The sequence below is a fragment of the Camelus bactrianus genome, chromosome 2 (genome assembly GCF_048773025.1).
Source record: "Camelus bactrianus isolate YW-2024 breed Bactrian camel chromosome 2, ASM4877302v1, whole genome shotgun sequence".
Lineage (NCBI taxonomy): Eukaryota > Metazoa > Chordata > Mammalia > Artiodactyla > Camelidae > Camelus > Camelus bactrianus.
In genome coordinates, this window is record NC_133540.1 from 34,381,127 (window position 1) to 34,409,106 (window position 27,980).

Consider the following 27,980-nt stretch of genomic DNA (forward strand, 5'->3'; position numbering starts at 1 on the left):
CCTTAAATTCTTTTTCCCAGTGGTGCTAGCCTTTAGTTTTTCTGTGATGTGAATCCTTATACTTCCTTATCTATTACTAGAAGCTTATGTTTTCTTACTGAGTTGCTTAAAAGTAGACACACTTTAATGACCTGTAAACAATCTTAAAACACACAAGGCTACAGTCCGAAATCAGTCCTCAAATGCTTGAGTTTTTTTTCTTTTTTATATTCACTAGGGGCCCTGGGGCACGGTTTCTTCAGGTGTACCATGGTGGTGTGTGTTTTGGAGGTGGAAGGTGGGAGAGGGAGGAGTACCAGGGGAAGCAGCATGCTTGATGATTTCGAAGTTCCCTTCCAACTCCAGATTTTGATTATTTGCTGGTTGCTCTGGTCTGCACTGATCCCAGACATGAGCTCCTGTAAAGCAGTGGTTCTTGGGGGCAGGGGGGCATACTATTTTGCCCCCCAAATGTTTGGCAACGTCCACAGACCTTTTCGGTTGTCACTGCCGGAGGTGGGGTGTGCTGGGTGTGCTCCTGGCATCCAGTGGGTAGAGACCAAGGATGCTGTGAACCGAACATCCCACCACGCGCAGGTAGCCCTACAACCAAGAATCAACCAGGCCTGCTTTGCCAATGGTACTGAGGCTGAAGGGTTACAAACTGGGGAAATTAAATGATCTGTCCTATTCAGAAAACTGTGGAGGCCACTTCCAAAAATATTTACTACCTTTCATATTCCTAGACTGGCAGCTCAGGCACTTTGACTGCTAAAAGGGAAGCAGAAAGCCACAGGGCTTACTAGCAGCTCCCCGTCTTCTCCGTCCCTCCTGCTCATCCATACCCACTGAATGATCAGTGCTGGAGGCAAGATGGATAAGCCACAGTCCCTGCCTTCTGGGTACTACCCGTAGGAAGAAGACAGAAGATGGACAGTGGTCACTGCCTGGATAGAGCAGCCCGTGAAAGCCTGCAGGTTTTTAAAAGACCCACGAGGTATCAACATTTCATTTAATCCACAGATACTACAAAGGAGGCTTCATTGGCAAGTTTTAAAATAGACTCAGCTAAGAAAGGTTCAGTTATGTTAAGAAGATGTGTTTTCAATCTGACCCAAAGATGAAAGTTGGTCCTCAGCCATGAATGGCACCTTGATCCTTCTAAGGGAGTATATAAACAGATGTGCCTCCAAGAAAACTAAACAGTATTCCAAGGATTGCTGGGTATTCCAGTCCTACAAGTCATTCTAGAGTCTTTTTGCAGGAAAAGGTGAGTAAGGAAGGCCCAGAGGTCAGGGCAATGACTGCACAGTGGGAACCACTGCTTTCTAGGATACTCTGGGACAGACCCAAGGGAACCATACAATTCTTCCAAACCAAGACACCTTTGAGAGTGAGTTACCCGAGGATGTTCAAACCAGGACCAATGTTCACAGAAGCCACGACTGCTAAGCTGTGGTAGTCCTTCTGAAACAATATCAGGTGGACGATAATGCCCACAGGAACCTCAGAATAGCCGTGGGCACCGAACAAAAGTATGACTTCTGCTTTCCTAGTCAACTAAAAATCAGTCAAAGTCAAAAGGAAAGAAACCTGATACTCAGGGTAAACTCAACACAGCCAAACTTGGAAAACCCGAGCATATTTTGTTTATGAATCTAAAGTATAAGATTATAATGTGCTCCAGATGGGATTTAGTCTTTTCTTTGGGGCACATAAAAAAAAAAAAAGCAAGAAAAACTGTGCAACAGCTTCTGGTCTATCAACTTAGCTAATATACTGATTTTCCTAATACACTGACCCTCCAGCCCGCACAAGCACATCTGGTATGCTTGTGGTCTAGGAAGCAAACCCTCAGTTAAAGGTCATGTGACTTCACAGGTTTGGCATGTCTAATGACATTCTGGTCCACAGACACTCCTGTACGAGTCAAGAGATCACCTCTGTGACTCTCCCCTTTAAAGTCTCATGACCAGCAAGGCATACGGGCTCATGGGTATTTGAGCGGACTCACGATGTTGTACACTTAATCGAGAAAATCCTAGAAAACAGGACACCAAACGCTCTGGAAGACAAAAATGTTCCCAGGAAGAGTAAGGTCAATATTGTCTTTTTTCTAAACCATAAACAAGGTGGCCTCTTTTTAAGAAAAAACTATACATCTTCCAGGGAGCTCACAAATTAAAAACCAACCACCTCTCCCCCCCAAAAAAAAACAAACCAAAAACATGCCCTAGTGCTTTGGGCACATAACCTAAGACTGCAGGGAAGAGCTGGCTCCCTGTGAGCCAGTGAGGAAAGTAAGTCCAGAAGACCTCAGGGCAGCCAGCAGCAGCGGCAACCCGGGCACCATGGCCCCTCTCACTTTCTTTTAAGCTTCATCAGAAGCAAGAAAAAAATTCCTGGGGAAGATGATACAACCTTCACCCAAGTCAGAAGGCCCAATTACTCAACTTTGGTTTGATTTTGATGTTTTACATTTGATCAAGCAAGAGACGTAAAACTGGAAACGGTGGCCCATCCTGAAAAGAGGGAACAGAGGTCACATTTAAATTTTAGCTTCATCTCATCCAAGGGAGTCACTACTGGCAAGCTCTGAAGCATGAGGGTAGAGGTTCCAGAAAGGAAGAAAGGGCACACGCAGAAAGGGTACACCACAGACCAGTAAGGCCGGTACCAATTCAGACACGACACTGCCTTAATTTCAAGTAGATTATAAAGACTTAGGGGTAGGAGGGAGCAGCAACCTCTTCCTGTATTTCCGCTGTCATGTCAAATTATCCCAGTACGTTTGGGGGGTTTTTTGGTAAGCCTGGTATCAGAGAGAAATGCCACAAATAGAATGTCTCTTCATTTTTCAAAACTGTCCATATAAAATGCAGAAATGTGAGCTGGAAGACACAGTTAAGGTTACTCACAGTTATTTGAAATGCCATCCTAGGAGAGTACTAATTACTGAGCCTGAAGGAATGGTCTGGTGTCCTTATTCTTTTTCAACTGAATAATGATACTAATCACACAGGTGAAGTTTGAGGCTATGCTTGCTAATTTTGTAGATGGCACAAAGTTAGATGAAAGGTAATATTCAAAAGAATCTTAATGCAGAAAACTGCATGGACAACCATGAGACAACATTTTAATAAAGATGGATATTGAGCCCTCTATTTAAGTATAAACAGAAATTGTACAGAGAGAAATGTTGGAGACCTGGCTTAACGGTACTTTAACACAGAGAGGCAAAAGTAACACAGCTGGTTTAAAAAAAAAAAAAGGAAATTCAATCCATGGCTGCATCATTAAAATTAAATAACCAGATCGAGGGAAGAAACAGTCTACTGGGCATTGCCCAAGTTGAAACCACATCTAAGGAACCAAGGTAAATTCTGGGAGCAGCATTTTAAGAGAAAATAAATTATCTAGAGAAAGACCAAGATGGTTAAGGGTATAGAAATCACACCATCTGAGAAACTGGTGACAAAACTGGCAAGCTTTGGCCGAAGGAACACTCTCTGAGGACAGGATGGCTTTTCTCAAGTATTTAAAGGGCTCTCCCAGGGACAGCCCCTGAGCAAGTTCTGGTTTGCCAACGTCCTTCTGGAATGTAAATGCAATACCCCAGGTCCAGCTGGACAATAAGAAACGGGAGGAAACACAAGCTCTGTAGTGCTGGGCATTCTGTTTACACAGCCTAAGAAGGAATGAGGCTTTCTGGCAACCACACTGCACAGGTGACTCATAATGAATTTAGGTTTCTCTCCTGAACGATGGCTAACAGCTGACAGTCCCAGCAGTTACCGCCACTGGTTGGTCGTCACACTTTATATTTCTCTGCTCAAAGTCCACCTCTATCCACTAGAACATAGGCTTCATGAATGTAGGAGTTTTGTCTTGTTCACAGCTGACTGTCCCCCACCTAGAACAAGTCCCGGCCCATGGCAGGCGTTCAATAAATACATGCTGAGTGAATGAATGACTGTCAAACAACAACCAACAAAAAGGCTATCGTGGGGACAAGAGACAAAGGACAAGACACTAGCCCTGTGCTGTGTAGCTCCAAAAGAGAGAACTAGCAACCACTCTAAGTTATAGGAAGGCGGCTTTCAACGCAAGAAAATAGACCTATTCCACAACAGGACGTGCTGCTGCTCGAAGGATGATTTTGTTCTCTAGAACTGAAAATATTAAACTAGGTGTTGGATGATTATGAAGTCTGCACTTTTTGGATGCCTGAAATGAGTAACCTCAAGTAGTTTTCAGACTCAGTGATTCTCCACAGATTCAAGTTTCGTAGCATCAGTGACAGGGATGTCCCCTTCTAGACAGGAATCTTTCTGACAACAACTGTACTCAACAGGGTCCACCCACCCCTCCTGATCCACTCTCCACTGGTTCTGCCCCGCTCTGAGCTGGGGAAGGCTAACTGTTAAGGACTGCAACATGGCGTGTTCTCTGGCTTTTGAATGGGTTTGGTCAATGGGGTGAGAGAGAGAGGAGCTTGAGGGTAGGGGACCGATTCCCTAGCTGCATCCTTATGCACCCCCTGACCTGGAGACCTCAGCTCCTGCAAGTCCATCATGTCTACACAGCCTTCGTTCCTGGGGTTTGGTAAAACTTCTTCCTCTTCCCTCTGCAAGTGTTGGGAATGGCCCTTGCCCACCCTTCTTACCTGTCCTTGCATTCTTACTACAGATTTTGGTAAGTGGTCTTTTAGATTTAACATTTAAAAAAAATTTTTTTTGAAGTATAGTTGGTTTTCAATGTGGTAATTTCTGGTGTACAACATAGTGATTCAGATATCTATCTATCTATCTATCTATCTATCTATCTAGATAGATAGATAGATAGATAGATAGATAGATAGACAGATAGATAGATATTCCTTTTCATATTCTTTTTCATTATAGCTTATTACAAGGTACTGAATCTAGCTCCCTGTGCTACACAGTAGGACCCTGCTATCTATCTATTTTATATATAATAGTTAGTATCTGCAAATCCCAAACTCCCAATTTATTCCTCCACCTCTCCTTTTACCCCTGGTAACCCTAAATTTGTTTTCTGTGTCTGTGAGTCTGTTTCTGTTTTGCCAATAAGTTCATTTGTGTTATTTTTTTAGATTCCACACATAAGTGATATCATACAGTATTTCTCTTTCTGGCCTACTTTGTAAGCAGTCTTTTTATTAAATGTTCCTCAAATTATCCAACTTGCGTGGGCCACCTGTTTCCCGCCAGGCCCCTGATCAATGCACCAGCTAAGCGGTGCATTGGGTCTGAGAGCTTCCCGGGACAGGGAAGGGGAGGGCCGGGTGCTGGAGAGCTCGGCTGCTGTAACTGTTAGAGGAGCCTCCTTCCTACTGAGCCAGCTCCAGCATTCTTACTCATTAGTGGCAGTGCCACTGTGATAATGCTGGGCCTTTCGCTGATCTGAAGCCAGTTTTCAGAACCCATCAGGACAGTGGGCAGGCACGCGGCCCCGACGGGTCACAGCGAGTCGGGCGTCTCCGCGGAACTGCTTAAGCAGCTCTATTTCCTGCACATTCCCTAACAGCGTCTTCCCAGTAAGGCAAGCATTTGGGCTTCGCATACCGTCCTTCCTTCAGAAAGAGGAAGCCACATCAGGATGCCACATGACAGTATCAGATTCTGGACATCAACAGCGGTTGTTGGGAAAATCATGCATCTATTATGTTTTCTTTTTTTTCCTCCAAAAACGGGTTTGTGAAAGAGCAAACACCACCGAGCTTCTCTTTTTCATCTCTTATTTCATCCGACAGAGGCTGACCTTCCGTGGAAACTACAGCAGTAGGGTATTTTCACCTGGCGTGGATTTTTATCTCATAAAGTCTATATCAAGGGGGAAGCATGTTTTTTCTTCTCTTTCTTTCTTATTTTTTTGGGGGGGGGATTAGGTTTACTTATTTATTTTTAGAGGAGGTACTGGGCATTGAACCCAGGACCTCATGCATGTTAAGCATACGCTCTACCATTTGGGCTACACCCTCTGCCCAAATACTGTCTTTTCTCACTGCCAACAGAGTCATATAAAATGAATATGAATCCTTGGTAAGAGTCGGTATTTCTTTCTGTGGTCTCGTGTCACAGCAAGCATTAAGCAAACAAAGGATCAGGTGGGAAAAGCACACAAAAAAACAGATGAATTTAGACAAAGGGAAATAAGGACAACTTTTAAGTTATGACATAAAGAGGAACAAAATCTTGAGAACTGCACAAAATACAAAGAGAAACCTCCACAGCAATCTGCTGCCAGAAACAATTACTTGTATACCATAATCGAAAGATTTTTAACTGTATATAGTTGTAGAAATCTGGCGTTATCTGGAGCAACTTGGACAGAGGGGAATGAGGAAGATAAAAACGAAAGCTACAAAACTTTTATAATTCCTTGAATATCTATGTTTTGGACAATCACAGGATGATGGAGACAGTATCATCTACTCCAGAAACAGCACAGTCCTATTCGGGGTGGGGGGACCACAGCTATGAAAAAATCGGAAGCTAAGAGAACCCCAAGAGCCCAGGTGTTTACTTCTTCCAACTCTGGGCTGCTGTCCTCCCTGCCTGGGGCTCCCTGTCTCTGAACTTTGACCACATACAGCTATTAGCACTAGAATATGAGAAATTCTTTGCCATACCAGCAGGAACCCCTGTTTCCTCTTTTTTCCTCAAAATCAGGACCCACCAATAACATTTTTCTTCCTTCTCAAAGCCCTGTGGATGGGGCTGGAAACACGAGCCCGGAAGCAACGCCCTCTTCCCTGCTGTACCATCGGGACTTAGACCCTCATCAGAATTTGCGGCTTGACCCCCGACTTAAGGGTGGTCCAATTATGGCTTCAAAAAAGATGAAAGATACACCCTCAAGCCCTTGCACTGAGAGAAGAACTTAGGAGTCTGTTTTACGAAGGCTTCAGTTATAACTGGGAACTGAACTTACTCCTTTGGAAGGGAACAGAAGAAAAGCACACTTTTAACGACATATCCAAATGTGACACATCTAATATAAAAGTGAAAAGCCACAGCTCTGGGGCTTTCTTGTAAAGAGGTCCTTCCCAAACGTTTTCCTCATTGGACCAACATATGCTCTCACTCTTGCTCTCTCCCATTTAAACCTGGGGCTTCTAAGGATATCTATAAATAAATACAGAATTTCCTTTCTAGAGACACTGAAGATTTCCCCAGTCCTGCTACCAGACACTGGGTCCAGTTCAACAAACATGTCTTGAGTTCCAATTATGTGCAGACACTAGGTCCCCGTGCTAATAATGGGAAGACAGTTTCTTCCAAAAATGTCCTTGTCTTCCTTAATTCCTGGGACAGTTTTTTGGCATCCCGACTAGAACCAGCAACTATCAATTAGGCCTTAGTCTTGTGGACACCCATTAAGTTAAAAGTACTTAGTGATTTTTGGCTATTTGCAAGGCTATCTCTGATAGCAACAGAAGTGTTCCTGGTTCATGTGATAAAATCTGAAATGAGGGACAGGTACATAAATAACCAAAAGCAAAAGTTGAAACTGTGGCACATACATAGAGCTGTGACAATCTGAAGGAAGAGAGATTGCTTATCACTGAAGGGATCAAGGAAAAAATTCAAGAAGGAAGTAGCATTTGAGACCGTCTTCAAACAAGGAAAAAGTACAGTGAACACTCAGCCATGAAAGGTGTGGGATGTGAACAGAGAGAGAGGTAAGAGAAAGCAGCCCGGGAAAATAACAGAGGGTCTTGAGAATCACAGAATTTTCAATTAAAGCATCAATTCAATCCATTTGGATAAACAAATTGTGATGTATCCCAACAACGGAAGACTGTTCGGCAGCAACAAGGCACGGACTTCTAACATATATCCCAACGTGGATGAACTTTAAAAACGTTATGCCTAGTGAAAGAAGCCAGACACAAGAGGTCACATGTTATATAATTCCATTATATGAACTGCCCAGAAGGGGCAGACCCACATAGACAGAAAAGAGATTAGTGGTTGGCTAAGGCTCGTAGGGGTGGGAGTGAAGGGGATGGGGTTTCTTTCTCACGGTGGTGAAAATGTCCTGGAATTAGATAGTGGTGATGGCTGTATAGCTCTGAGAATCTACTAAAAACCACTGACTTGTACACTTATATAAAAAGGTGAACTTTACAGTATGCAATTTATACCTCAATAGAGCTGTCATAGCAAATAAAATTAATCCATTTTAATATTTATATTTATGTAGAATTTGAATACCTAGGCTAGTGCCCTATACGTATTTTTCACTTAGACGTTATGTATTAACCATGTACACAGAGTACCATCTTTGTACAGAACATAAAACATAACAGCAGGTCAAAATTTTTAAGTTTAAGGTTCATGGCCTTAGAACTTCTCTAGAAGAAATGAATCTGCTGTCTTCTTAACCCTCCAAATCAGGTGCATTTCGGGTATTAATAAATAAATGATACATAATTTATGGGAAGCTTTTTAATATTTGAACACAAAGCAGACAGTATCAGAGATCAGTGTCTTTACATGGCTGAATTTTCAAACAGCATTTTTGTTGAAACCAAGGGAGTTGCATTTCATTGTGTATGTTCTCTAGGAAACACATGAAAAACACCAGTCATAAATTTTTAGATGCCAGTTTTTGTTTTGTGTTGGTGGTTCATTCATTTGTTCTTAATTATAGAAAGCGGGCCTGGTATTAGCATTTAATTTATTCTGTCTTCCTCTGAGAATGACTAAAGACTTTAGAAAGCTAACAGTTTCCTTTTTTGGGTCACATTTGCCATCAATTTCTGATTTTGTGCTTTGCTATATACACAATGAACTTAGAAAAAACTCAAGAATAAGCAAAACTTGACTCATCACAAGCAAAAATCTAGCTCAATGTTCATTTTGAGAGTAAAAGGAAACAAAAGTGGAAAAGATAACACAGATGCACATAAAATGATGCCAAGCTTAGCCAAGACATGGAAACAGCCTAAATGTCCATCAACAGATGACTGGATAAAGAAGATGTGGTATATTTATACAATGGAATACTATTCAGCCATAAAAACCAACAACATAATGCCATTTGCAGCAACATGGATGCTCCTGGAGACTGTCATTCTAAGTGAAGTAAGCCAGAAAGAGAAAGAAAAATACCATATGAGATCGCTCATATGTGGAATCTAAAAAAACAAACAAACAAAAAAGCCAAACAAACAAAGCATAAATACAAAACAGAAATAGACTCACTAACATAGAATACAAACTTGTGGTTGCCAAAGGGGCAGAGGGTGGGAAGGGATAGATGGGATTTCAAAACTGTAGAATAGATAAACAAGATTATGCTGTATAGCACAGGGAAATACACACAAAATCTTATGGTAGCTCACAGAGAAAGGAATGTGACAATGAATATTGTATGTTCATGTATAACTGAAAAATTGTGCTCTACACTGGAATTTGACACAACATTGTAAAATGATTATAAGTCAATAAAAAATGTTTAAAAAAATGATACCAAGCTTACCAATTCTGTATCACGTGCACGTACTTAAGGCACAAATAGAAGGAAATGCCTCACAATGTGCAGATCTGTGGATTGTGAGACAATCTGAACTTCTAAGTCTGAATGTTTACCCTCCTTGGCACAAGTGAAAGGATTGCTCACTGTTTACCTTTTCTGTGCCAGTTACCAAGACAAGACTTTCTCTCATTTTAAATTTGATTCATTACTTTGCAAGAATCTGATTTCCTCCTACCAGGGAAACTTTAGCTAAAAACAATCTTCCAATAAACTTGCAGAAGTGCCTCTACCTTTGATTTCTGTCTATAGTGGTGTAATAATAATAAGTATTGACTAAACCAAGTTAATATGCGTCCAGTGTGTTTTAGTAATTCAAGGTGCTTGCCAACTCTTGATAATGATGTCTTTTTGTCGGTAGGAACACTGTGATGGATACCTGCAGGAATTATCATTCCTGTACTAAACAGAACAGCAAAGAATACTTAGAGGCTCACAGAAGCAAACTGCTGAATAATTTATAAATTGTTCCATCACTAAAACCGAACTACTTATCAAATGTGGGTTTTCAATTTCTCATTAACTGTGGGGACCAGATTCTGGCTAAAGATTGATTTTTACATTAAAAGAAACTGCTAAGATGATGAATAAGAAACCAACAAGGCAATAAAATAAGTAGTTTATTAGTAGTTATTGTAGAGAGGAAAAATGACACTCCAAAATGTACTGGCAAATTCAAGTTTAAGCACTAATTCAGGGATTCTCCTGTTACCATGATCACTAAATGGAATTCCAGAAGCTAGAAAGAGTACCTGTTTCTTTCCAGATCCTGAGAGGAAACGGTCATCAATTCACTTGCCAGAAACAGTTAATATATTACTCAAATCGCAGACTTTAATTAAAAATAAAAGAGATGCAGCAACAGAGATGTTTGTGGTTCAAATCAGATTTGAAATTAACTACCAGGTAACTTCTCCAAGTTTCAAGGCAGACTGTTTCCATACAACACAGTTATTTTTTTACTCCAGAGAGTTCTAAGTATGTTTTATAAATGTCTGTAGAATTTTTTATATAAACATCCAGATTTCCCACATTCCAGTTTCCAGAAACTAGGTTTTGTTCCTCAAGTAGTCATTAAGATGCATGGGTAAATGATTTGGAGAAAGAAAAATACTTCACTGAAATATTTTTACTTATCTAAAGAGATGCCATGTTATGTGCATGGAAATGTGTCTATGTGTGTGATGGTGGTAGTGGAGGAGGAACACATACTTCCTGTAAAAGTAGGAAAATTACAGGAGAGCATTTAAAAAATATCTGTTAACCCCAACACTCATACATATTATCCTTGAGGAACATGTACCCTTCCAACATAGAGCCCCTATGGCTCTATTTTTATGTCAATTTCACAATGTCTCCGGCTTCATTCTTTTCATGATAAAAAGTTGGAATGAAAATAAATGGTTAGCTCCTGGACTTTTCATTCTCAATGATAGATAAATTCAGAATTACTTGAAAGCTGCAAAGGTGGGGTTACTGTATATTCATTGTTATTCATGCATGTCAGTATGCTTTCTCCATCATTATCTAAAAATACACTGTATAGTAGAACCACGTATAAGACAAATGAGCAAATGAATAGGGCAATTCAAAACCACAGAATGACTGAATATCAGAGCTCGAAGTGACCTCGCGGGCTACATGAGTGTAATTCCTATTTAAATGGAAACCTGGAAAAAAAAAAACAAACTGGAAACCTGACTGTGACCTCTATAGGGTAGAGTCCCCCCTTTATTCACGTGTGAATCCTTCCTACAAAGCCCAGCATGTGCCCAGCACTCTATAAATACATTTGAAATACACTACCATGTTTGTCGGATGAATGAAATTCATTTTAATGGAAGAGTGCATAACCTCAGAAGGAAAGACTTCTGGCTCTGATCCTTCTACAAAGAAATGGCTTACTGTCCATTTACATATTAGTAATGAATTAAAGCCTGAACAAGAGATCGTGCAATGGCAGTCCCCAACTAATGGAAAAGATGCATATCCAAAAGTTTGTATGTAAGTAGATTCACTGGACTCCAGAATGCATTTTCTCATACAAACAATGTTGCTCATAGCGGCTCACTTCTCTGGCCAGCCCACAACTTCCTTAAGTATACAGTTCCAACAGACTAACCACCACGCAGAAAAAGGTGCCATGGGAAAATGTGTCCGGCACCCCATTATGGGGAACATCTTGCTGCTGCCCAGTAGGTAGGCTCCTTCAAGATTAGAGATGGAAGATGAGAAGAAATCAGACCAGGGTAAAGCTGTCAACAATGAGAGAGGGAGAGAAATAAAAGCTCAGTCTCCAGTGCTCCGTGCCCCCAGCCAAACCACCTTACGTTCCTCACTCATCTGCTACGCGTGCATGCCTGGAGCATCTTCTGTATGTCAGGCACTATGCTATGCCCTGGGGGGTGCAGCAGAGGCCAAAATCAATGTGGTTTTTATCCTCCAGGAACTTATAATCTAGTAGGGAAGACAGACTTTGAAGGGTCAGAGAGGCAAATAGGGGAGAGGGTTAGTGGGGAGCAGAGAGAGGTCTAATGAGCAGAAAAGGAAAAGAGTATTCAAAACGTAAGGCACCATTTCTCTCCTCTTTATTCCTCCATCTGCATTCTTTCATCATTGGGGTGAAAGCAGGTGAGGGACAGGAACAAGTACCAAAAAAGCAGATGTAGGAAGAGATTTCATTTTCCTCTCCCCTGTTTTTACCCTTTTTTACAGATCCCAATGCCAACTAGTGCAGGCAGAGGTGAATGGCATTGACGTGGGCTGCGGGGAGTGGACCAGCAAACAAGAGAGCTGTAGCAGTGACAGCAGGACTGAGAGGAAGGAGAGCTCACCACCCCAGGACAAAGCAGAAATCACACTGTGTCAGGAATGGACAAGATGAGGCTGTGCCTAATTAGGAAAAGGCCCTTCTGCTCAGGGCCCATCCAAGACAGACTCTGCTCTGGACATATAACCTTGTGATGACTGGATAAAGAAGTTGTGGACTATATATACAATGGAGTAGTAGTCAGCCATTAAAAAGAATGAAGTAATGCCATTTGTAGCAACATGGATGGACTTGGAGATCGTCATACTAAGTGAAGTCAGACAGCAAGAGAAAGAAAAATACCATATGATATCACTCATATGTGGAATCAAAAAAAAAAAGATACAAACAAACTTATTTACAAAACAGAGACAGAGTCACAGACATAGAAAACAAACTTATGGTTACCAGGGAAGGAAGAGGGGGTGAAGGGAGGGATAATTTGGGAGTTCAGGATTTGCAAATACACACTACTAAATATAAAATAGATGTACAACAAAGACCTACTATATAGCACAGGGAACTATATTCAATATCTTGACCTATAATGAAAAAGAATATGAAAAGGAATATATATATGTATGTATAACTGAATCACTATGCTGTACACCAGAAATTAACACAACACTGTAAATGGACTATACTTCAATGAAAGAAAGAAAGAAAGAAAGAAAGAAAGGACATCTACCCCCAAACCTCTCAGTTTTCCCCATCATTTTCTAAAACCCATTCAGGAATACTGATTGATATCTGTGGAGGCTGCTGTAATGAGAATACTTACAGCTTGATAAATCCACTGTTGGTTGAAAATATAAACTGGAAATGCATATAATACACCTAATCTACCGACCATCATTGCTTGGCCTAGCCTACCTTAAGTGTGCTTAGGACATTTTAACATTAGCCTATAGTTGGGCAAAATCGCCTAACTACAAAGCGTATTTTATAATAAAGTGGTGAACATCTCACATAAGGTATGGAATGCTGTACTGAAAGTGAAGTACAGAATGGTTGTGTGCATTTTGGTTGCTTACTTTCATGACTGCAAGGTTGACTCTGAGCTGAGGCTGCTGTTGGCCCAGCATCATGAGAGAGGATCGCACCGCAAAGGATCAAATTCAAAATTCAACGTACAGTTTCGGGGGGAGGGTCTGGCTCACTGGTAGAGCGTATGCCTAGCACGCATGAGGTTCTAGGTTCAATCCCCAGCATCTCCACTAAAGACAAATAAATAAATAAATAAACCTAATTACCTCCCCTCCAACAAAAAATAAAAAGATAAATTTGAAAAAAAAATTCAATGTACAGTTTCTACCGAATGCGTTATCACTTTCATACCATTGTAAGTTAAAAAATCCTAAGTCGAACCATCGTAAGTCGGGGACAATCTGCTAAGAAATTATTAGTTTTGTGATGACATTTTTCCTCATACCTATCAGTAGCAGAAATTTTATTTTTGAAGTTCTGTGGGCGGGTAGCTGTTGTCCTTCTTTTCAATCCTTTCACCCCTACCTGCAATATAACAGGTGTAGTAGACTTACATGATTCTTTTAGATCACCCAGCATCTGAATTTCCCTTCCTATGTTTGCAAAAATCATTAACTCTAATTTTACAAAAGCAGGCAATTTCAGATGATTGCTTTCTTAGCCCCCTTGCAATAGAGTGCAGGCATATGATCAGGTATACTGGCTCCACCAAAAATATTCATCCCAGATTTTGAATCTCAAGAAATTTCAAGAAACAAGTACTGTACAGAGACCTGGGTCTAGGGTTGGGGCAGCGAGAGCAGCATCCAGAAGCAGGAGTGGCGGTATCTGGTGGGTCATGTCAGTGATTTTGGGAGTGCAAGGTGTCAGGCCTATGGTCACGGCCCAGGAGGCAGTTAGGGGTATGTTCCCTGGACCAGTTGAGTGGCCTTGTTCCTGGTTGATGAGCTTCTGAGCTAGGTTCTCAGCTTTCCTGGGGAAACTGTGAGCTAACTAGCAGCCTTCAGAAACTTTTTTTCTGATGACATTAGCCAGAGGTTTCTGTTGCTTACAGCTGAGAATCCTGACTGATATACCAAGTCACATAACATTTTATTACTTTTGGTCAAAGGCCACTGTAAGATTTAAAGAGCAAACAAACAGCGAGAGCCTACAGGTGAGTCAGGGAGTCAGAATGAGCTGCTGAACAAGATGTTACTGAGGATTTCTGAAATCATCTCCTAAAAGGAATGACAGGATGAATGATCCATGCTGTTTTAATAGTATCCAAAACATGATTTATTTTCTATCAGGCTGAGATGCAGAACACTGCTTGCCATCCCCTAAAAAGCATTCAGTTACTTTCTCACATGCTCCAAGGTACCCTGTTGCTCAAGAATTCCAACTGGTCCCTCCAAAAAGCTTGAATTTTAATCTCCCTTCTTAATTATTCCCAAAGAAAGTGTGATGCCATTCCATTAAGCTGGCTCAGTCAGAAGCATCACCTTATATTAGCCTGATAGAAAAGTCTTAAAAATATGTATCCTTGGGGAAAAGACCAGGTAGGAAACGAAAAAATGTAATTTTTGAAACTAGAAATACGTACTCATACTTGAATCAGAATTGATATTTCTCCTACAATAATCTAACTTCATTCACCTTGGATAGTACATTTAATTTCCCCTAGTCGCTATAAATTGCATAGAAGTTCACATTAAACTTTCCTTTTGGCTTATTATCAACAACTTTTACCACTGTACTGTAAAAAGATGTATTTTCAGTAAGACCCAAATTACTGTAGAAATCACATGAAAAACAAAATTTTGGCACATGAAAAAAATTCTTACTATGAGAAAAATCAACACAAGAAAACTTTTTTTAGCATGATGGCAAGGGTTTGGGAAAATGAAACTTACAGGAAAAAGAGTTTGTGTTGCCAGTTACTTTTTTTTTTTTTTTTTTTTGCTATTTTTGCAATGTCCAAAAAGAATTCCTTGTCCTAAACCAATTTTATTTTCTATTTTGTCTTCTAAAGTTCTATCTTCTCATTATAAACTCCAGTAATCAAACACTGAGAAGATGGTAATTCCATGGATGTAGGTTTCAGTTCAAGAATAAAAAGTCCGAACAGAAGAACAGGAAAATGTATTTTTTATCTCAAACAATAAAAGCAAATCTGAAACAGCAAAAATAATGTAAAAAAAAAAAAATCAGGATCAGACAATGTGAAATGTTGGAAATTTTTCCCAGCTCTGAATTCTGATTTTTTTTAATTTACATGATATATATAGAATAATTCTCCCTCTCATTATTTCAGAGGACAGAGTGGTGAATCTACTTAAACAAAGGAAGCCTCTGTCTATAAGCCAGGATTCATATGAAGTTAGATCATTTGCACAAGGCCATACAGTTTTATGCCACATTCATAAAAGAACCATTTCCTCTTCTACTCTCTAAAATTATTATTAAACCAGAGATGCTGAAAAATCAAGCAGGCTGCAACCTGCCTGACCTTCAGAAATAAGAACCTCTTTCAGGATATTTGGAACTAAGAGTAAGTCATGGGGGAAAAGCAGGTTGCTATTAAACTTAGATCTTCTAACTTAGGGTTCCCCAGTCTTTTGGCTCAAAGAGAAGCCCTAAGATCCGTACAGGTGAGAGTGAAAGACTGTAACTAGCAGGGCAGGGGGAGGTCATCACCATCACGCTAGGCTGACAAACACCCTCTGGCCCTGAGAACCTCTGCCAATCTCAGAAAGGCCCTGTAAGGAGAGGAGAGGCATTCCAGGGAAGACTTTCACATCCACCAGGAGATCCCAATTTCCAGATAGGAGCCTGGCGATGAATATGTGAAGGACACACTCAATCCTGAATGGGACACACAGCCCTACAGGGGGTTTAGGGCACTCACACACGAGACAATACACACCTGTCATAAAGTTTAACAGACAAGGACAGAGGATGCTCTAGAAAACCCAATAACCCTGTAACTGGGGATGTGTTAAGCCCTGTATGTCAGCTTAACTTCTTAGTGCACGGGCGTCAGAAATGCTCATGGACATGTTCTCTCCTTGGATGCTGAGGCAGGACCAGAACAAGACATCTAAGTTGTGTTCCTCCTTCACTGTTTTCAAACTGGGCGTAGACAGGTGCAAATGGTTCCACTGGATGGGTTTGTCTGTTTCTGCTTGTGTACAAAACTCATTAACGGACACAGCTACCACCTGCTTGTAGTGTCAGCTGTTTCTGGTATCAGACATGGCAGGCTGGGTGCCATCAGCATCAAGGAGGGGCCCTCAGGCCAGGCCACCAGGCGTTGCTATAGTTTCACATGGATTTCCTGTTCCTCAGAGAGAACGGAAAAGGACCCCCGAGGAGGGGGCCGACCCCCAGGGCACCTGACAGCTGGGCCCCTCTGCTACCTCACACCTCAAGTACTGGTTAACTTCTCAAGCCATATAAAATGTTACCCCAGGTTTACTCAGCTCTGCAGTTTATCACAAACTGACCAAACAGGACGAGCCAGTCTGGATTATATAACATGTAAATGAGCCAGGGGAGGTACAGGGGGAGCTGACTGTAGGACAAGCCGCAGCACTGGTTCCATGGGTTCTGCCCCACTACACCTGCAGCCTCTCCGGTCCCCGTTCTCCCCTGGCACTTTCTATCGCAAATATGGAGCATACCAAATGAAAGTGACCAGGTGCATCCCCACAAACACCAACTAGTAAATCACCAAAATGAATGAAAAGGGACACGAAAGTTTAGGTTTTACATCGTTTAGGCTTTCTTCATCTGGTACACCTAACCAAATAAGTCATATTCAGACCTAACAATATTAACACATTCTAAAGACATTATCAGTAACTAGCATCTTCTTCCCACACACGCGTGCTATCAGCTTAAATGTGCGCTCAGTGCCAGGACTCCAGTTTCACCAGTGTTGTTATGTGACTTGAATAAACTGTTTTATAGTTTCATGCATGTACTTGTTTAAGAAACAGATCTTACGTCTACCACCCGCAGAGATGTTGAAGAGGTACTAAATGGTGAAACTGGTAACATTCCATAAGTAATTCTCTAACAGGATAAACCGACACAACAGAATACAATATTTAACGTTTTATAATAAAAAAGGAAAATACTGAACTGATAATCAGTTTTTCATATTAACCCTACATTGCTTCATGAATTGCATGATTACTTACAATCAGCTATAATTTTTTTTTCTTTTAAACAGGCTGTTAGGAATCAATTGGAAAAAATAAAAGCTATTAAGAATCAAAGTTGTATTTACATAATCACTTAAAGAGTAGATGATGACTATAAATATAGCAGTCATACATGACACTGAAAAAAATCACAAAGAAATCAGTGAGGTTTAAGAAAAGCTAGCTGAAATTTAGTAACTTCAGTCTAGAAATTCAAAAGCATACAAATATATTTACATATGCACACACATGACTGGCATAAAAAATGTATATATATATATGCTCATTATAATAGTTGTTAAAAAATTAGGGCTTGGTTTAATATATCAGAATTCTTTCCTAGGTTGTCATCTGTTAAAGTTTTTTTTTTTAAATAACTATGATCAAACTTTCTTTCCTGGTCCCCTTCACCTTTTTAAATGGAGGTACGGGGGATTGAGCCCAGGACCTTGTGCATGCTAAGTATGTGCTCTACCACTGACCTATACCCACCCCAACCCCATTCTTTTCTATTTTGGATACCCATTATTTGTGGTTTTGAAAAATCAAGTCTTAAGGACCATCTTTGAAAAGATAAATAAAAAAACAAATCAGGGAAAAAAGCCTTTTCGGACAATCCTACAAAATGTACATTTAACATATTGTTTCAAAATCTTTCACAGGAGTGAGCAGTGATATCATCAGGCTGTATCTCTCCATTCCTAAGAGTGAGCATGAGGCAGGGCAGCAAACTGGCTTATACTGTGGAAACTGCCACGCTGTGGCAGGCACACACAGCTTCAACAGAGTCTAGATTCAAATGCCACCTCGTTGGTCATCCCTATCCACCCTCCACTGCAATAGGGAAACTGGAAAAAAAAAATCAAAGTGAATGGTTATTGAAAAAGCTCCCTGGTGATTTTGATTCTCTTCTGACCTGCCCCCCAAACTGAGAACTAAAGAACAAAGAAACATAGGCACTGCCCATCTCCTCACCCTTAAACCCGCTACCTCCAAATACCTGAGAACCCCTGGTCTCAACTGACTCCTCCCCTGGCGAGTTTTAGAGCCTCAAGTTGTGGTTTCAGCAAGACGGGTGTCAATGCAAAGTCAAATGTGATAAGGGCCACAAAATGAGAACTTTCTAAGGCCATTTCTATACTCTACAGAGTTGAGCCAGGCTGCCACCTTTACGAGCTGAGCATCCACTGGGGAGGAGGTGACTCTACAGGCGCCCTAGTTCATCCTGTCTGTCCTGTTCCCATCATTCGTGCTCACATGATAAGCTTGCAGAAGAGTTTCTCCAGCGAGGCTCACAGAAAGAGCTTCAGGGCTAATTCTGCAAAGACAAAAACCAGGAGTAGGAACTCCAACTCATCCAAGGAAAAGGTCATTTTGTTCGGAGGGTAAGGGAAATATTCTAAATAGCATCTTGGAAAATGCTTCCCCTCCAAGAAGGAAAAGTAAACATTTTACAGGCTAGAATCTCTATTCCCCTCCCAGAAATTCCCATGGCTCACTTGGCAGGTCTCCAGGCCGCCTAGCTCAGCTGGCAGATATTCAAATACAGTTATTCAAAATATGTTAATGAGGCTGACAGGGCGCTTCCATCACATAACCCCACCCTCCCTCCCTCCCTCTCTTTGTGTGAACTGAACTTGTGCAGGTTAAAACAGGCGTGCCAAACACTTGCTAAGTGAGATTACTGACTGTTGGCTAAATGACTGAGAATTTAAAATAAGCATTCAGGGAGAACGGCTTTGCTCAAAACCATGTTGCCCTTTAAAGGAATATTTTGATGCTCAAGTCACTCCAGCTCCCATATTCCTCTATAGCTGTAAAAATACAGGCATTCATGATTGACATTCTTCAAGTGCTATATGCAAAGTACCTTAAAGATTCCAAGTACTTTACAAGCATTCTTTTAAACCTAACTTTCAACTGACATGTTTCATTCTACAAATGAAGCAATGGGATTAGTGGTCACGCACTGTGAAAATAATGATAACTGGAATCACAGACAGGTTTATTAAGTTATTAATTTATCAGTTAATAAACCTATTCAACAGTATCTCTTTAGCCCAAGAGCCAAATACTTCCTTCGAGCACAGAGATCACAAAGCCAACTAGCTCCTCATCTTGGGTTTGGATGTATTCTAAAAATCTCAAAGTTCCCCCACAAAATCAGACTGTCTCAAAATTTTCATTCCTTTCTCCTTGCCTCCCCAAAAAGCATTAACTTGCTTCTTCATCCACACAGGCATTCCACACATAGTCTGAATTTTAAAACGCAGGCCATGCAGCTTCGTCAGTAGAACAGAAAGTGCTGGTTCCAAAACAAAAAACAAAAAAAACCTGAACATCGCCTGGTCCCTAAATTAGGCCCCAAATCACCAGACCTTATACAGGAAATCAGGATCCAGTACCTTCAGTTTCAAAATTAAAGGGAGGCTGGAAGGAAGGTATAAATGGGATTACATACTTACTCGGGGTGACTCACTCTCATATGCTCAAGATTAAACTGAGCTCGGAATCTACAATCAGGAAAGAATTTTTCCTCGGAGGCAGAGAGGGGTGTGGGATTTCCAAATGTGCACTAAAGTAGGATCTTCAGTGTGAATCAGGTGAGCAAATCCCACATAATGAACTTTCTACTACAATGAAGGAGCAAACATAGGTGAAGCGCACGCCTTCCCAAAAGGTGTTGATACGAAGCCTCTCCCTATGGTTCCAAAGCTAGAGATTAGACGGAGAAGCAAAAGAGACCGGGGTGGCACTGCAAGGCCAATATACTTAACATTATTGAACTGCGCACTTCAAAATGCCTAAGATGGTCGATTTTGTGTTATGTGTTTTGACAATTAGAAATAAATTTTTTTCACAAAGAGAGAGACTGGGGTGAATTTACCATGTTGCAACTGCTCTAAGGGGCAGCTAAAATGCTCTTAGAATGTCAAAGTGAGTTTTGGGGATGATAACCCCCTGAAGAAGGAGGTGGATATGGCGGATTGGGAATGGCACCAGCATGGGGCTTCAGGACGCTAGTGTTCATGTCTACCCCTGTCTGTCGAAAGCAACTGGTCTTGAATTCAGGGTATGTCCTTAGCCCCGATTCCCTAGGTCTTCATTTTTCTCATTAAGAATAGGATGAGTAATAAGTTTCTCTCCTTTCACTACTTTAAGAAAAATATCTTCCTTGAATCATTTTCTTCTTAAGCATTTCAATAAAAATCTCAAAGTTACAAAAAGTTATTCTGCTTTGGAAATGTACGGTTTAGAAATACAACAGGTTCCGTGTGAAAAACAAATATGAATGTTTTCAAAGCTAGAATTTTAGTGGAAACATTAAAAAATACTTTGATATCCATGTTCCAACATCCCTTAGCTAATAAGAACATGGATTTCTCAGCATACAACTATTTCTCCAAGCTGGGAATAAAAACCACACTTGTAAAAATATTTAGCATGCATAAAAGCTACCATAAAAGAGTATCTTTTAGTTCTTTAAGAATCACTGATATCAGTAGGCAGATATTAAGCATTAAAATATGGCTGAGTATTAAAAATTGAAACAGAAATAAACTACCAACATACTATGACTTTTAAGTTAATCTATGCACATTTTCTGTTCAAATACAAGTAAACATAAAATCATACAAGGCTAAATATGTATATTGACTTTAGTGATGAATCTTATTTAATTATTAAAGAAATATTTCCCTTTAGTAATTTATACAAAGGGCAATAAATCTGCTTACCTAATATTTTATAACTTTTTTCCTATATGTTACACCAAAACCAGAAATTTTTAAGTTAATATACTCCCATTGAAAATTCATAAGGTATATGTTTTTTTTATGCTGCACTTGGATGACTACTTACTGTTGTGGTTCTCCCCTAAGAGCACTTATAACTTGTTTTCGGCAAATGTAAATATTCGTTGGAAATATCTATCACTATGTTGTTAAACATATGGGTTAGAATAAATTACAGAAAAAGAATCTGAAAAAATAACCAGAACTATCAAGAGATTCATATGAAAAGAGGTCTACCAAGTATACGGTTCAAAAAATACAGGAAAACAAGGAAATAGGGTCACCTCAAATGAAGACAGCAAGGGGTGAGCCCAGCCTTCAGTTCTTCATTGGGAGTAGAAGTTGCAGGAGTCCATCCAGCCTTTCTCGGGAGAAGCTGGTTCTGGGTCTCCACCACCGCCCAGCAAGAGCCCTTCTATTCACTTCGGGAGCAAAGTGATCTCCTAACCAAACTTACTTGAACTCTCGGTGCAGCGAGAGGGTGTGGCAGACACTTTGTATAATAACAATAATGATACTCCACACTTACAAAGCAGATAGGAAGATTCTGTAAGATCTTGCGGGAAGATGGGCAGAGTATCTAAGAGGCTGACGTCTTCCTAAGTAAATGGAGGAGACGGGAGAGCATGAAAGATGGGGGGAAAGAAGGAAGGGAGGAAAGATCAGCCAGCTCCTCAATATGCCCCCACAGTGTGGAAAAGTCCTACAGTACAATCCTAGCACCGAAAAATGAACACTTTCACACTGAGATGGTTTGGGTAGAGTAAATGCAAAAAAGGAACACTTTGATGAAGAGATGGTTAGAGCAGGATGAGGATGGATTCAACAAAAGCCGATGACAGCCATCATTTTACAAGTAATGCCCCAAATTCCTTTTCTTTGGGAGGAGGATATCAAGATCTTTCTGCAAGGTAGGAATAGCATCATAAAGTTCCCCTAAGGAAATAATGTATCAAAAAATCATCACTTTCTAGAAACAGAGTTAAATTCAGTAGGTAGTTGGAAATAAATTCTTTATTCCTCTGCTAGGATTAAATAACCATTCCCACCTGGTTCACTTCTTGAGCAATTTTCTAAAATAGAGTCTGATCTGTCTCTCACTCTCTTTCTCTAAAATGGACTTTACAATCAAAGTTTGGGTTAAAAGAAATAGAATATATACATTAAACGTGGGGAGAGGGAGAGAAAGAAGACAGAGAGAAATTTGAAAAACAAGAACTTCTTTAATCAAGTAGAATTCTTTTCATGGTCTTTTACAAATCAACCACATCTCAAGTAATGAAAAGTTAGGGCAAACCAGACATGTACTCAAAAGACAAAGGGAAAATATACTTGAAATTAGAACTATTCCAGGAAATCTGGACTGTATTTTAATAATACGCTTTCAGATCCAATAACCAGAATAACCAGAACTTCGGGTGAAGAACTAATCCTCCGTCAACTCTTCATCTTTAAGCTATTCATTAAACTCTTGATTCAGGAACGCACATTCTTTTTTAAATCGATACCTACATAATACCTTCCTTGATTTAATAACACCTTCGTTCCGATGCTTAGGTTCTTTCTCATATTCTAACCTTTCTAAAAATTCCCTTTCACTTTTGTCAGCCTCTAAATATGCCCTCTTTAGGGGAGAATCTGATCTAAGTCACTGCAAGAAAACACTAAACACATATATACACTTTTTAAAGCATCACAGCATATTTCCCTTACCTCACAGAAAAAAAAGCTGAAGATACTTCCTGAGTTTTGGTTCTTACCTTCCTACTCCACTCTTTATACATTTTTACTTCTACTGGATTTTCTTTCTTCTCCCATTTTTTCTCCATGCCCAACTCAGCATTTCTCAGGTATCATTTAAGGACCACCTACATCAGAATCAGCAGGGATTTGAGTTCGAAAATGCAGTTTTCTGGACCTCTACCTATATTTACTAAAAACTTCAGAAGGTGGGAGTAGGGCTTCAGAATTTTCATTTCAGAAGTTACCTGGGCAATTGGGATGTACACGGAAATTTGAGGACCACTGTCCCAAACCCTTGATTCCTCCTTCACCAAAGGAACACAGGGACTCTACATATTATACATTATATTATATATCTATATATTGTATATTATATATCTATACATTGCATATTATATATCTATATAAAAATAAGTACCGTCAGAGCATCTGAGAAGGGAGAGCGGCGAAGCAGTTCTGTCCACCTTCCTTTTGAAATACACATGGAAGAGGCAGGAAAGTTTGGAGGGCAGAACCTGAACTGGCTGTGAAATGTCAGCACAAATGCAGACTCGTCAGCCCTGCTCTGTGGCTACTGCCAATTACAGTAGCCAGACCTGCGAGAGGACTGATTACATGTAATTTATAAAAAGTAAACAAGCTGAGCAGCTTGTGAACAATGAATGGAGATACTCAAGCCAAGAGGTAATAAAAATCATGAATAAATGACTCAGCATCCCCCTCCCCACCCAGACAACAATTGCTTGTACTTGGGCTAGGATTAGCACAGGCCAAAAAACTGAGCATTTGGGGAAAGATTTAAATGATAATAGACCATTGACCAGGAGAGATTTTGTGTCTCACAAAAACCTCTGTGACAGGGCTGCACAGTCCAGAACTGGAGTTCAAAAGCTCAGTCATTTCAATGACTTTTTCTCAATCTTATTGAAGCCAGAAAAGGAAATGCCTGGGTCCAGGGCTGCAACCCAGTCCTGCACCTGAGTGATGGCTTTTAATGGAAACAGGGAAATAAACCAAATAAATAATACAGACGTAGGAACCAAGCTTTATGAGGGATTCCTCTACGAGAGGGTTTCCTACCTCCAGCACGATTGATATTTGGGGGCTGGGTTATTCTTGGTTGCGGGGCTGCCCTCTGCGTTATGGAATGTTTAACAGCAGCCCTGCCTCTACCCACCAGCCACCAGTAGCACCCCCAGCTGTGACAACCAAAAACATCTCCAGGCACTGCCAAGTGCACCCGGCAGGGGCAAAATCACCTCCAACTCAAAACCATGCTCTACCCAGACACCTTATGAAGAAATGTTCATATTAGTAAATGAGCTCAAGTAACATTTTTGACATCGGAAAGTCTCATGATTTCTGCTTTTAAACATGCATGTATATTAAATATACACCTCTGAAGTCCACCATCCTGTTTTTTAAAATATATTTTTCCATTACCAGGGACTGCAATACAAAATCTTAATATGGTTTTCAGGAGCTATTCAAGCCACTACAAAAGTGCCACATAAGGAAATTACTGTGTGGGCACCTCACTTTTCCTTGTCATGATCAATGTGTTGAAGTGTGCTGTCAACTTTACTGCCAGAGTATTTACATCCACTTAACAGAGCCAAGGTATCCATCAGGTGCTAGAGCCCACGAGACTTTTAGGAGCCCATGAACCATGTCTTCCCTTTCTTAAAAAAATTAGTATTAAAAATGAATATAATAAGAATAATGAATATCTAATAACACATCCAGCTTGCTATACATTCATCTTAATACAGACCCAGTTGCAAAAATATAATTTTTCTTTTTTTGTAGAGGAAGGGAACCCATGAAGGCAAAAGTATCTGGGGCTCAGGAAAAATCACAACATGGCCCCAACATAGAAAGGGGAGACAAGGAATTAAATAAACAAGGACAACCCGGTGTGACAGGCGCTGTGCAGCAGAGCATCAGAGGAGAACAGAACAGATGTTCTCGGCCCACTGGGTCTGGGCGTGTGAGTGATGATGGTGGTATGAGTTCAGGGGAGGCGGGGGTGGGGGCGGGGGACAGGAGGGTGGAGAAGAGGGAAGAATAAGCACTGTTAGCCTGGTTGTGGAGGCAGAGAGGGGACGGCCAGGGATTCCTGGAGGAAAGAAGAGTCCACGCCAAGGCCAGCAGGAGCCATCACCAGGCCAATCTGGGACCTGGAAGTTCAGGACAGCTGGGGAGGAGCACGTGAGTGAGGAGGGTGCGTGTGCAGAGGCCACATCACAGAAAGCAGTGCAAGCTAAGAGAAGGGGTCAGGCATTCCTCAGAGCAAAGGAACGCAGCAGAACAGCCTCAGACTGGGGGCCAGGAGTACCAGGTCTGTGTTCCACAAAGGCCGTGCTGGCTGCCTTGATGAGGACGGTGATGAGGGGCCCAAGCACAGAGTCAGGGAGATGGACAGGCCACTGCAGAATCTAGCAGGAGGGAAAGGCAGCTCAGGCCACACACAGGTCAGTAAGTCAAGAGATATTTGGAAGGCAAAACCGCCAGGATTTGCTCACTGGGTGTGGAGAATGAGAAGAGAACAAAGAAAACCATATGGTGTAAGCCACTGGGGAAGGGATGGTGGCGTGATTGACAGAGAGGGAACAGTAAGAGGGCGGGGCTGAGGGAGAGGATGGGAAAACCTGCAGTGGGCAGACCGGCTCCGCATTGCTGCGGGGGTCTAAGCAGTCAGATCCAGAGATGTGGTGTGAGAAATGGGCTGAAACGGCATCTTCAGATCATCTACATATAATTCAGGGGCAATTTAACTGGCCTTTAAGACCCACAGACAGACTTTAAAGATGAGATAGAACACATGCAAGATGATAATAACGTTTGCGTGTCTGTTTGTCAGAATTCTGGGGGAATGGAGAACATGAAGTTTTTATCAGATTTTCAGAAAAGTTTATGAACTCATGATGGATGGTGACCTACTAACAGTGAGAGGTGGGAGGAGGGACCATCCAGGGCTAGCAGCACCAGAATCCTTCGGAACTCCAACGCTTCCGGACACCAGAGCCTGGGATCAGGAAGGCCCAAGAGGGGACATGTTTGGAGAAGATGGATTGGTCATCTCCAACAGTGGGGGAAGCCTCATGTATACAACCCACCCAGGAGTCTGGCTGGAAAAGGGAGGAATAGAGACAGTCTCAACCTAGCCTCATCTCTGAAAATGAATCCATCTTTTAAAGTCCTGGTGAAATCTCTCTTGCCACCATCATGAAATTTTAAAAGGATCCCAGAATTCATCCCCCTCTACTGAATGGGGAGGGGATTGCCAGTGTTCAGCAACTCGGCTGAATTCGTCTAGAGTCTGGCCTCACACATCACAGATCATAATACAATTTGCAGTACTCGGTGCATCCTGTGTCCCTAGTAGCACATACACTCCTGAAAGGTGGAGACAGTGCCTTCTCGGTCCGTTTCTGAATTCTTGGCAGCGCCTTGTTCTCAGCAGGCACTCCCTCGAGGGCTGAAGGGTCTGACCTGAGAGGTGACAGATCTGGCCCTGCCAGAACAGCTGGTTAACCTCTATGACCTCGGACAAATCAATTAGTCTCCCAGAGGCTAATTTTCATTCCCTGTAAAAAGAGGAGGTTGGCCTCTCAGCTAGGGGAGAAGGAGACACGCGTGACTGGGAAAGGTATTTAATATAGCTGTTGTTTTTGGAATGCGAATCGCAGAAAATAAAACTGGATTATAAAACACAGGACACTCAAACAATGCGCGATAGAGAAATGGGTTGGAAAAGGTTGAGAAACATTGAACTTGATGATTTATAATTTTGGGCTTAAAATTCTACAACTCTTTGGTCACGCTCTTCGAGAGACTGTGCCAGGTACCACACTGCACAGTTTAGACACAGAACAAATGCAGCCTTTGTCCTCTGGAAATTAATATCCTATTACAAACATCAAAGAATGATAAATGAAGCCACAATTTTCTCTGTAAACAGATCATGTGTACACACCTTCTACTATGTATACTGTGGGTCATTACGAAAATCATAGAGAAAAACTATATTTAAAATAAAAATACACCAGGCATGCTTTTCCTGTTTTGACTACTTCACTGCTTAAATGAAGGGAAAGAAAAAAAGAACACTGTTCAACAGCATCAGTTTAATTCTGTGCACTTTTCTTTAGAGAGAAATCACGTATCTGTATACCCTGTGAAGGCTTTGGTTTTATGTAACAGGAATAAATTAACTTCCCAAATATTTTGCATTCTTACTAGCTCAGTATTTCCTTTACCTTTTTTCCAATACTTCAAACACCGAAATCTGAAATTGTCAGGGAAGGCCTGTAAAATCCAATCCTCCTACATGACTTTGGGGTCAATTATAACTTTGCCAGAAGGTAAGGGGTTCAAATACTTCTCCCCTAACTGAATGAGGACAGCATTCCTCGTCAAGGTCTTCGTAACACCACTGGAATTCAACCACTGGAGGTAGCATTTTACCAAGTGTTGCTCTTCCAAGAGTCAAAGACGAAAGCCCTTCTCTCCCGCTAATCAAGTAGTCATCCTTCCAACCAGAAGCATTTTCCTCTTGGCTTCTCTGACTGGCCGAGGCACTGATGGGAATGTGTGATGAGCTGGAGCTGAGAAAGCACACCAGGTACTTAATTCTTTACCCAGGTAGTCATTTCAGGGAGGAGTTCTGCTAGTCAGAAAGTGGCCTGACCGCATTTCCCAGCACGGCAATAACTAAAAACTGCATTTCAGGAGAGAAAAACAGTCTACACGCTGGGTGGAATAGAATGAGTCCTAGTCCTGATTACCACGTCTCAGGACATAGATAACTCCCTCTTTTTAGAGAAAAGGTGAAAGAATGTGTGGGCAATGATTTTGACACAAATACCTTGTGATGTTAGTGGCGAGGCTTCTAGATCAGAGGAAGAA

The 27,980-nt window shown here is 41.1% G+C and overlaps 1 protein-coding gene across 12 annotated transcripts in view; it reads right to left on the minus strand.

Moving 5' to 3' along the window:
• The window catches only part of GAB1 (GRB2 associated binding protein 1), a 116,228-nt gene that overhangs the window by 79,641 nt on the left and 8,607 nt on the right, over positions 1–27,980 (minus strand). Inside the window, exon 1 of one of the 12 annotated variants that reach the window (XM_074377966.1) lies at positions 23,087–23,170. The exons of 10 other annotated variants lie outside the window; for them this stretch is intronic. In XM_074377966.1, coding sequence (XP_074234067.1) covers positions 23,087–23,155 — 69 coding nt within the window. In that variant the 5' untranslated portion in view covers positions 23,156–23,170. Of the gene's footprint in view, positions 1–21,610; positions 21,747–23,086; positions 23,171–27,980 lie in introns of those variants that run through there. One more of the 12 variants, XM_045516405.2, reaches the window with a different exon arrangement.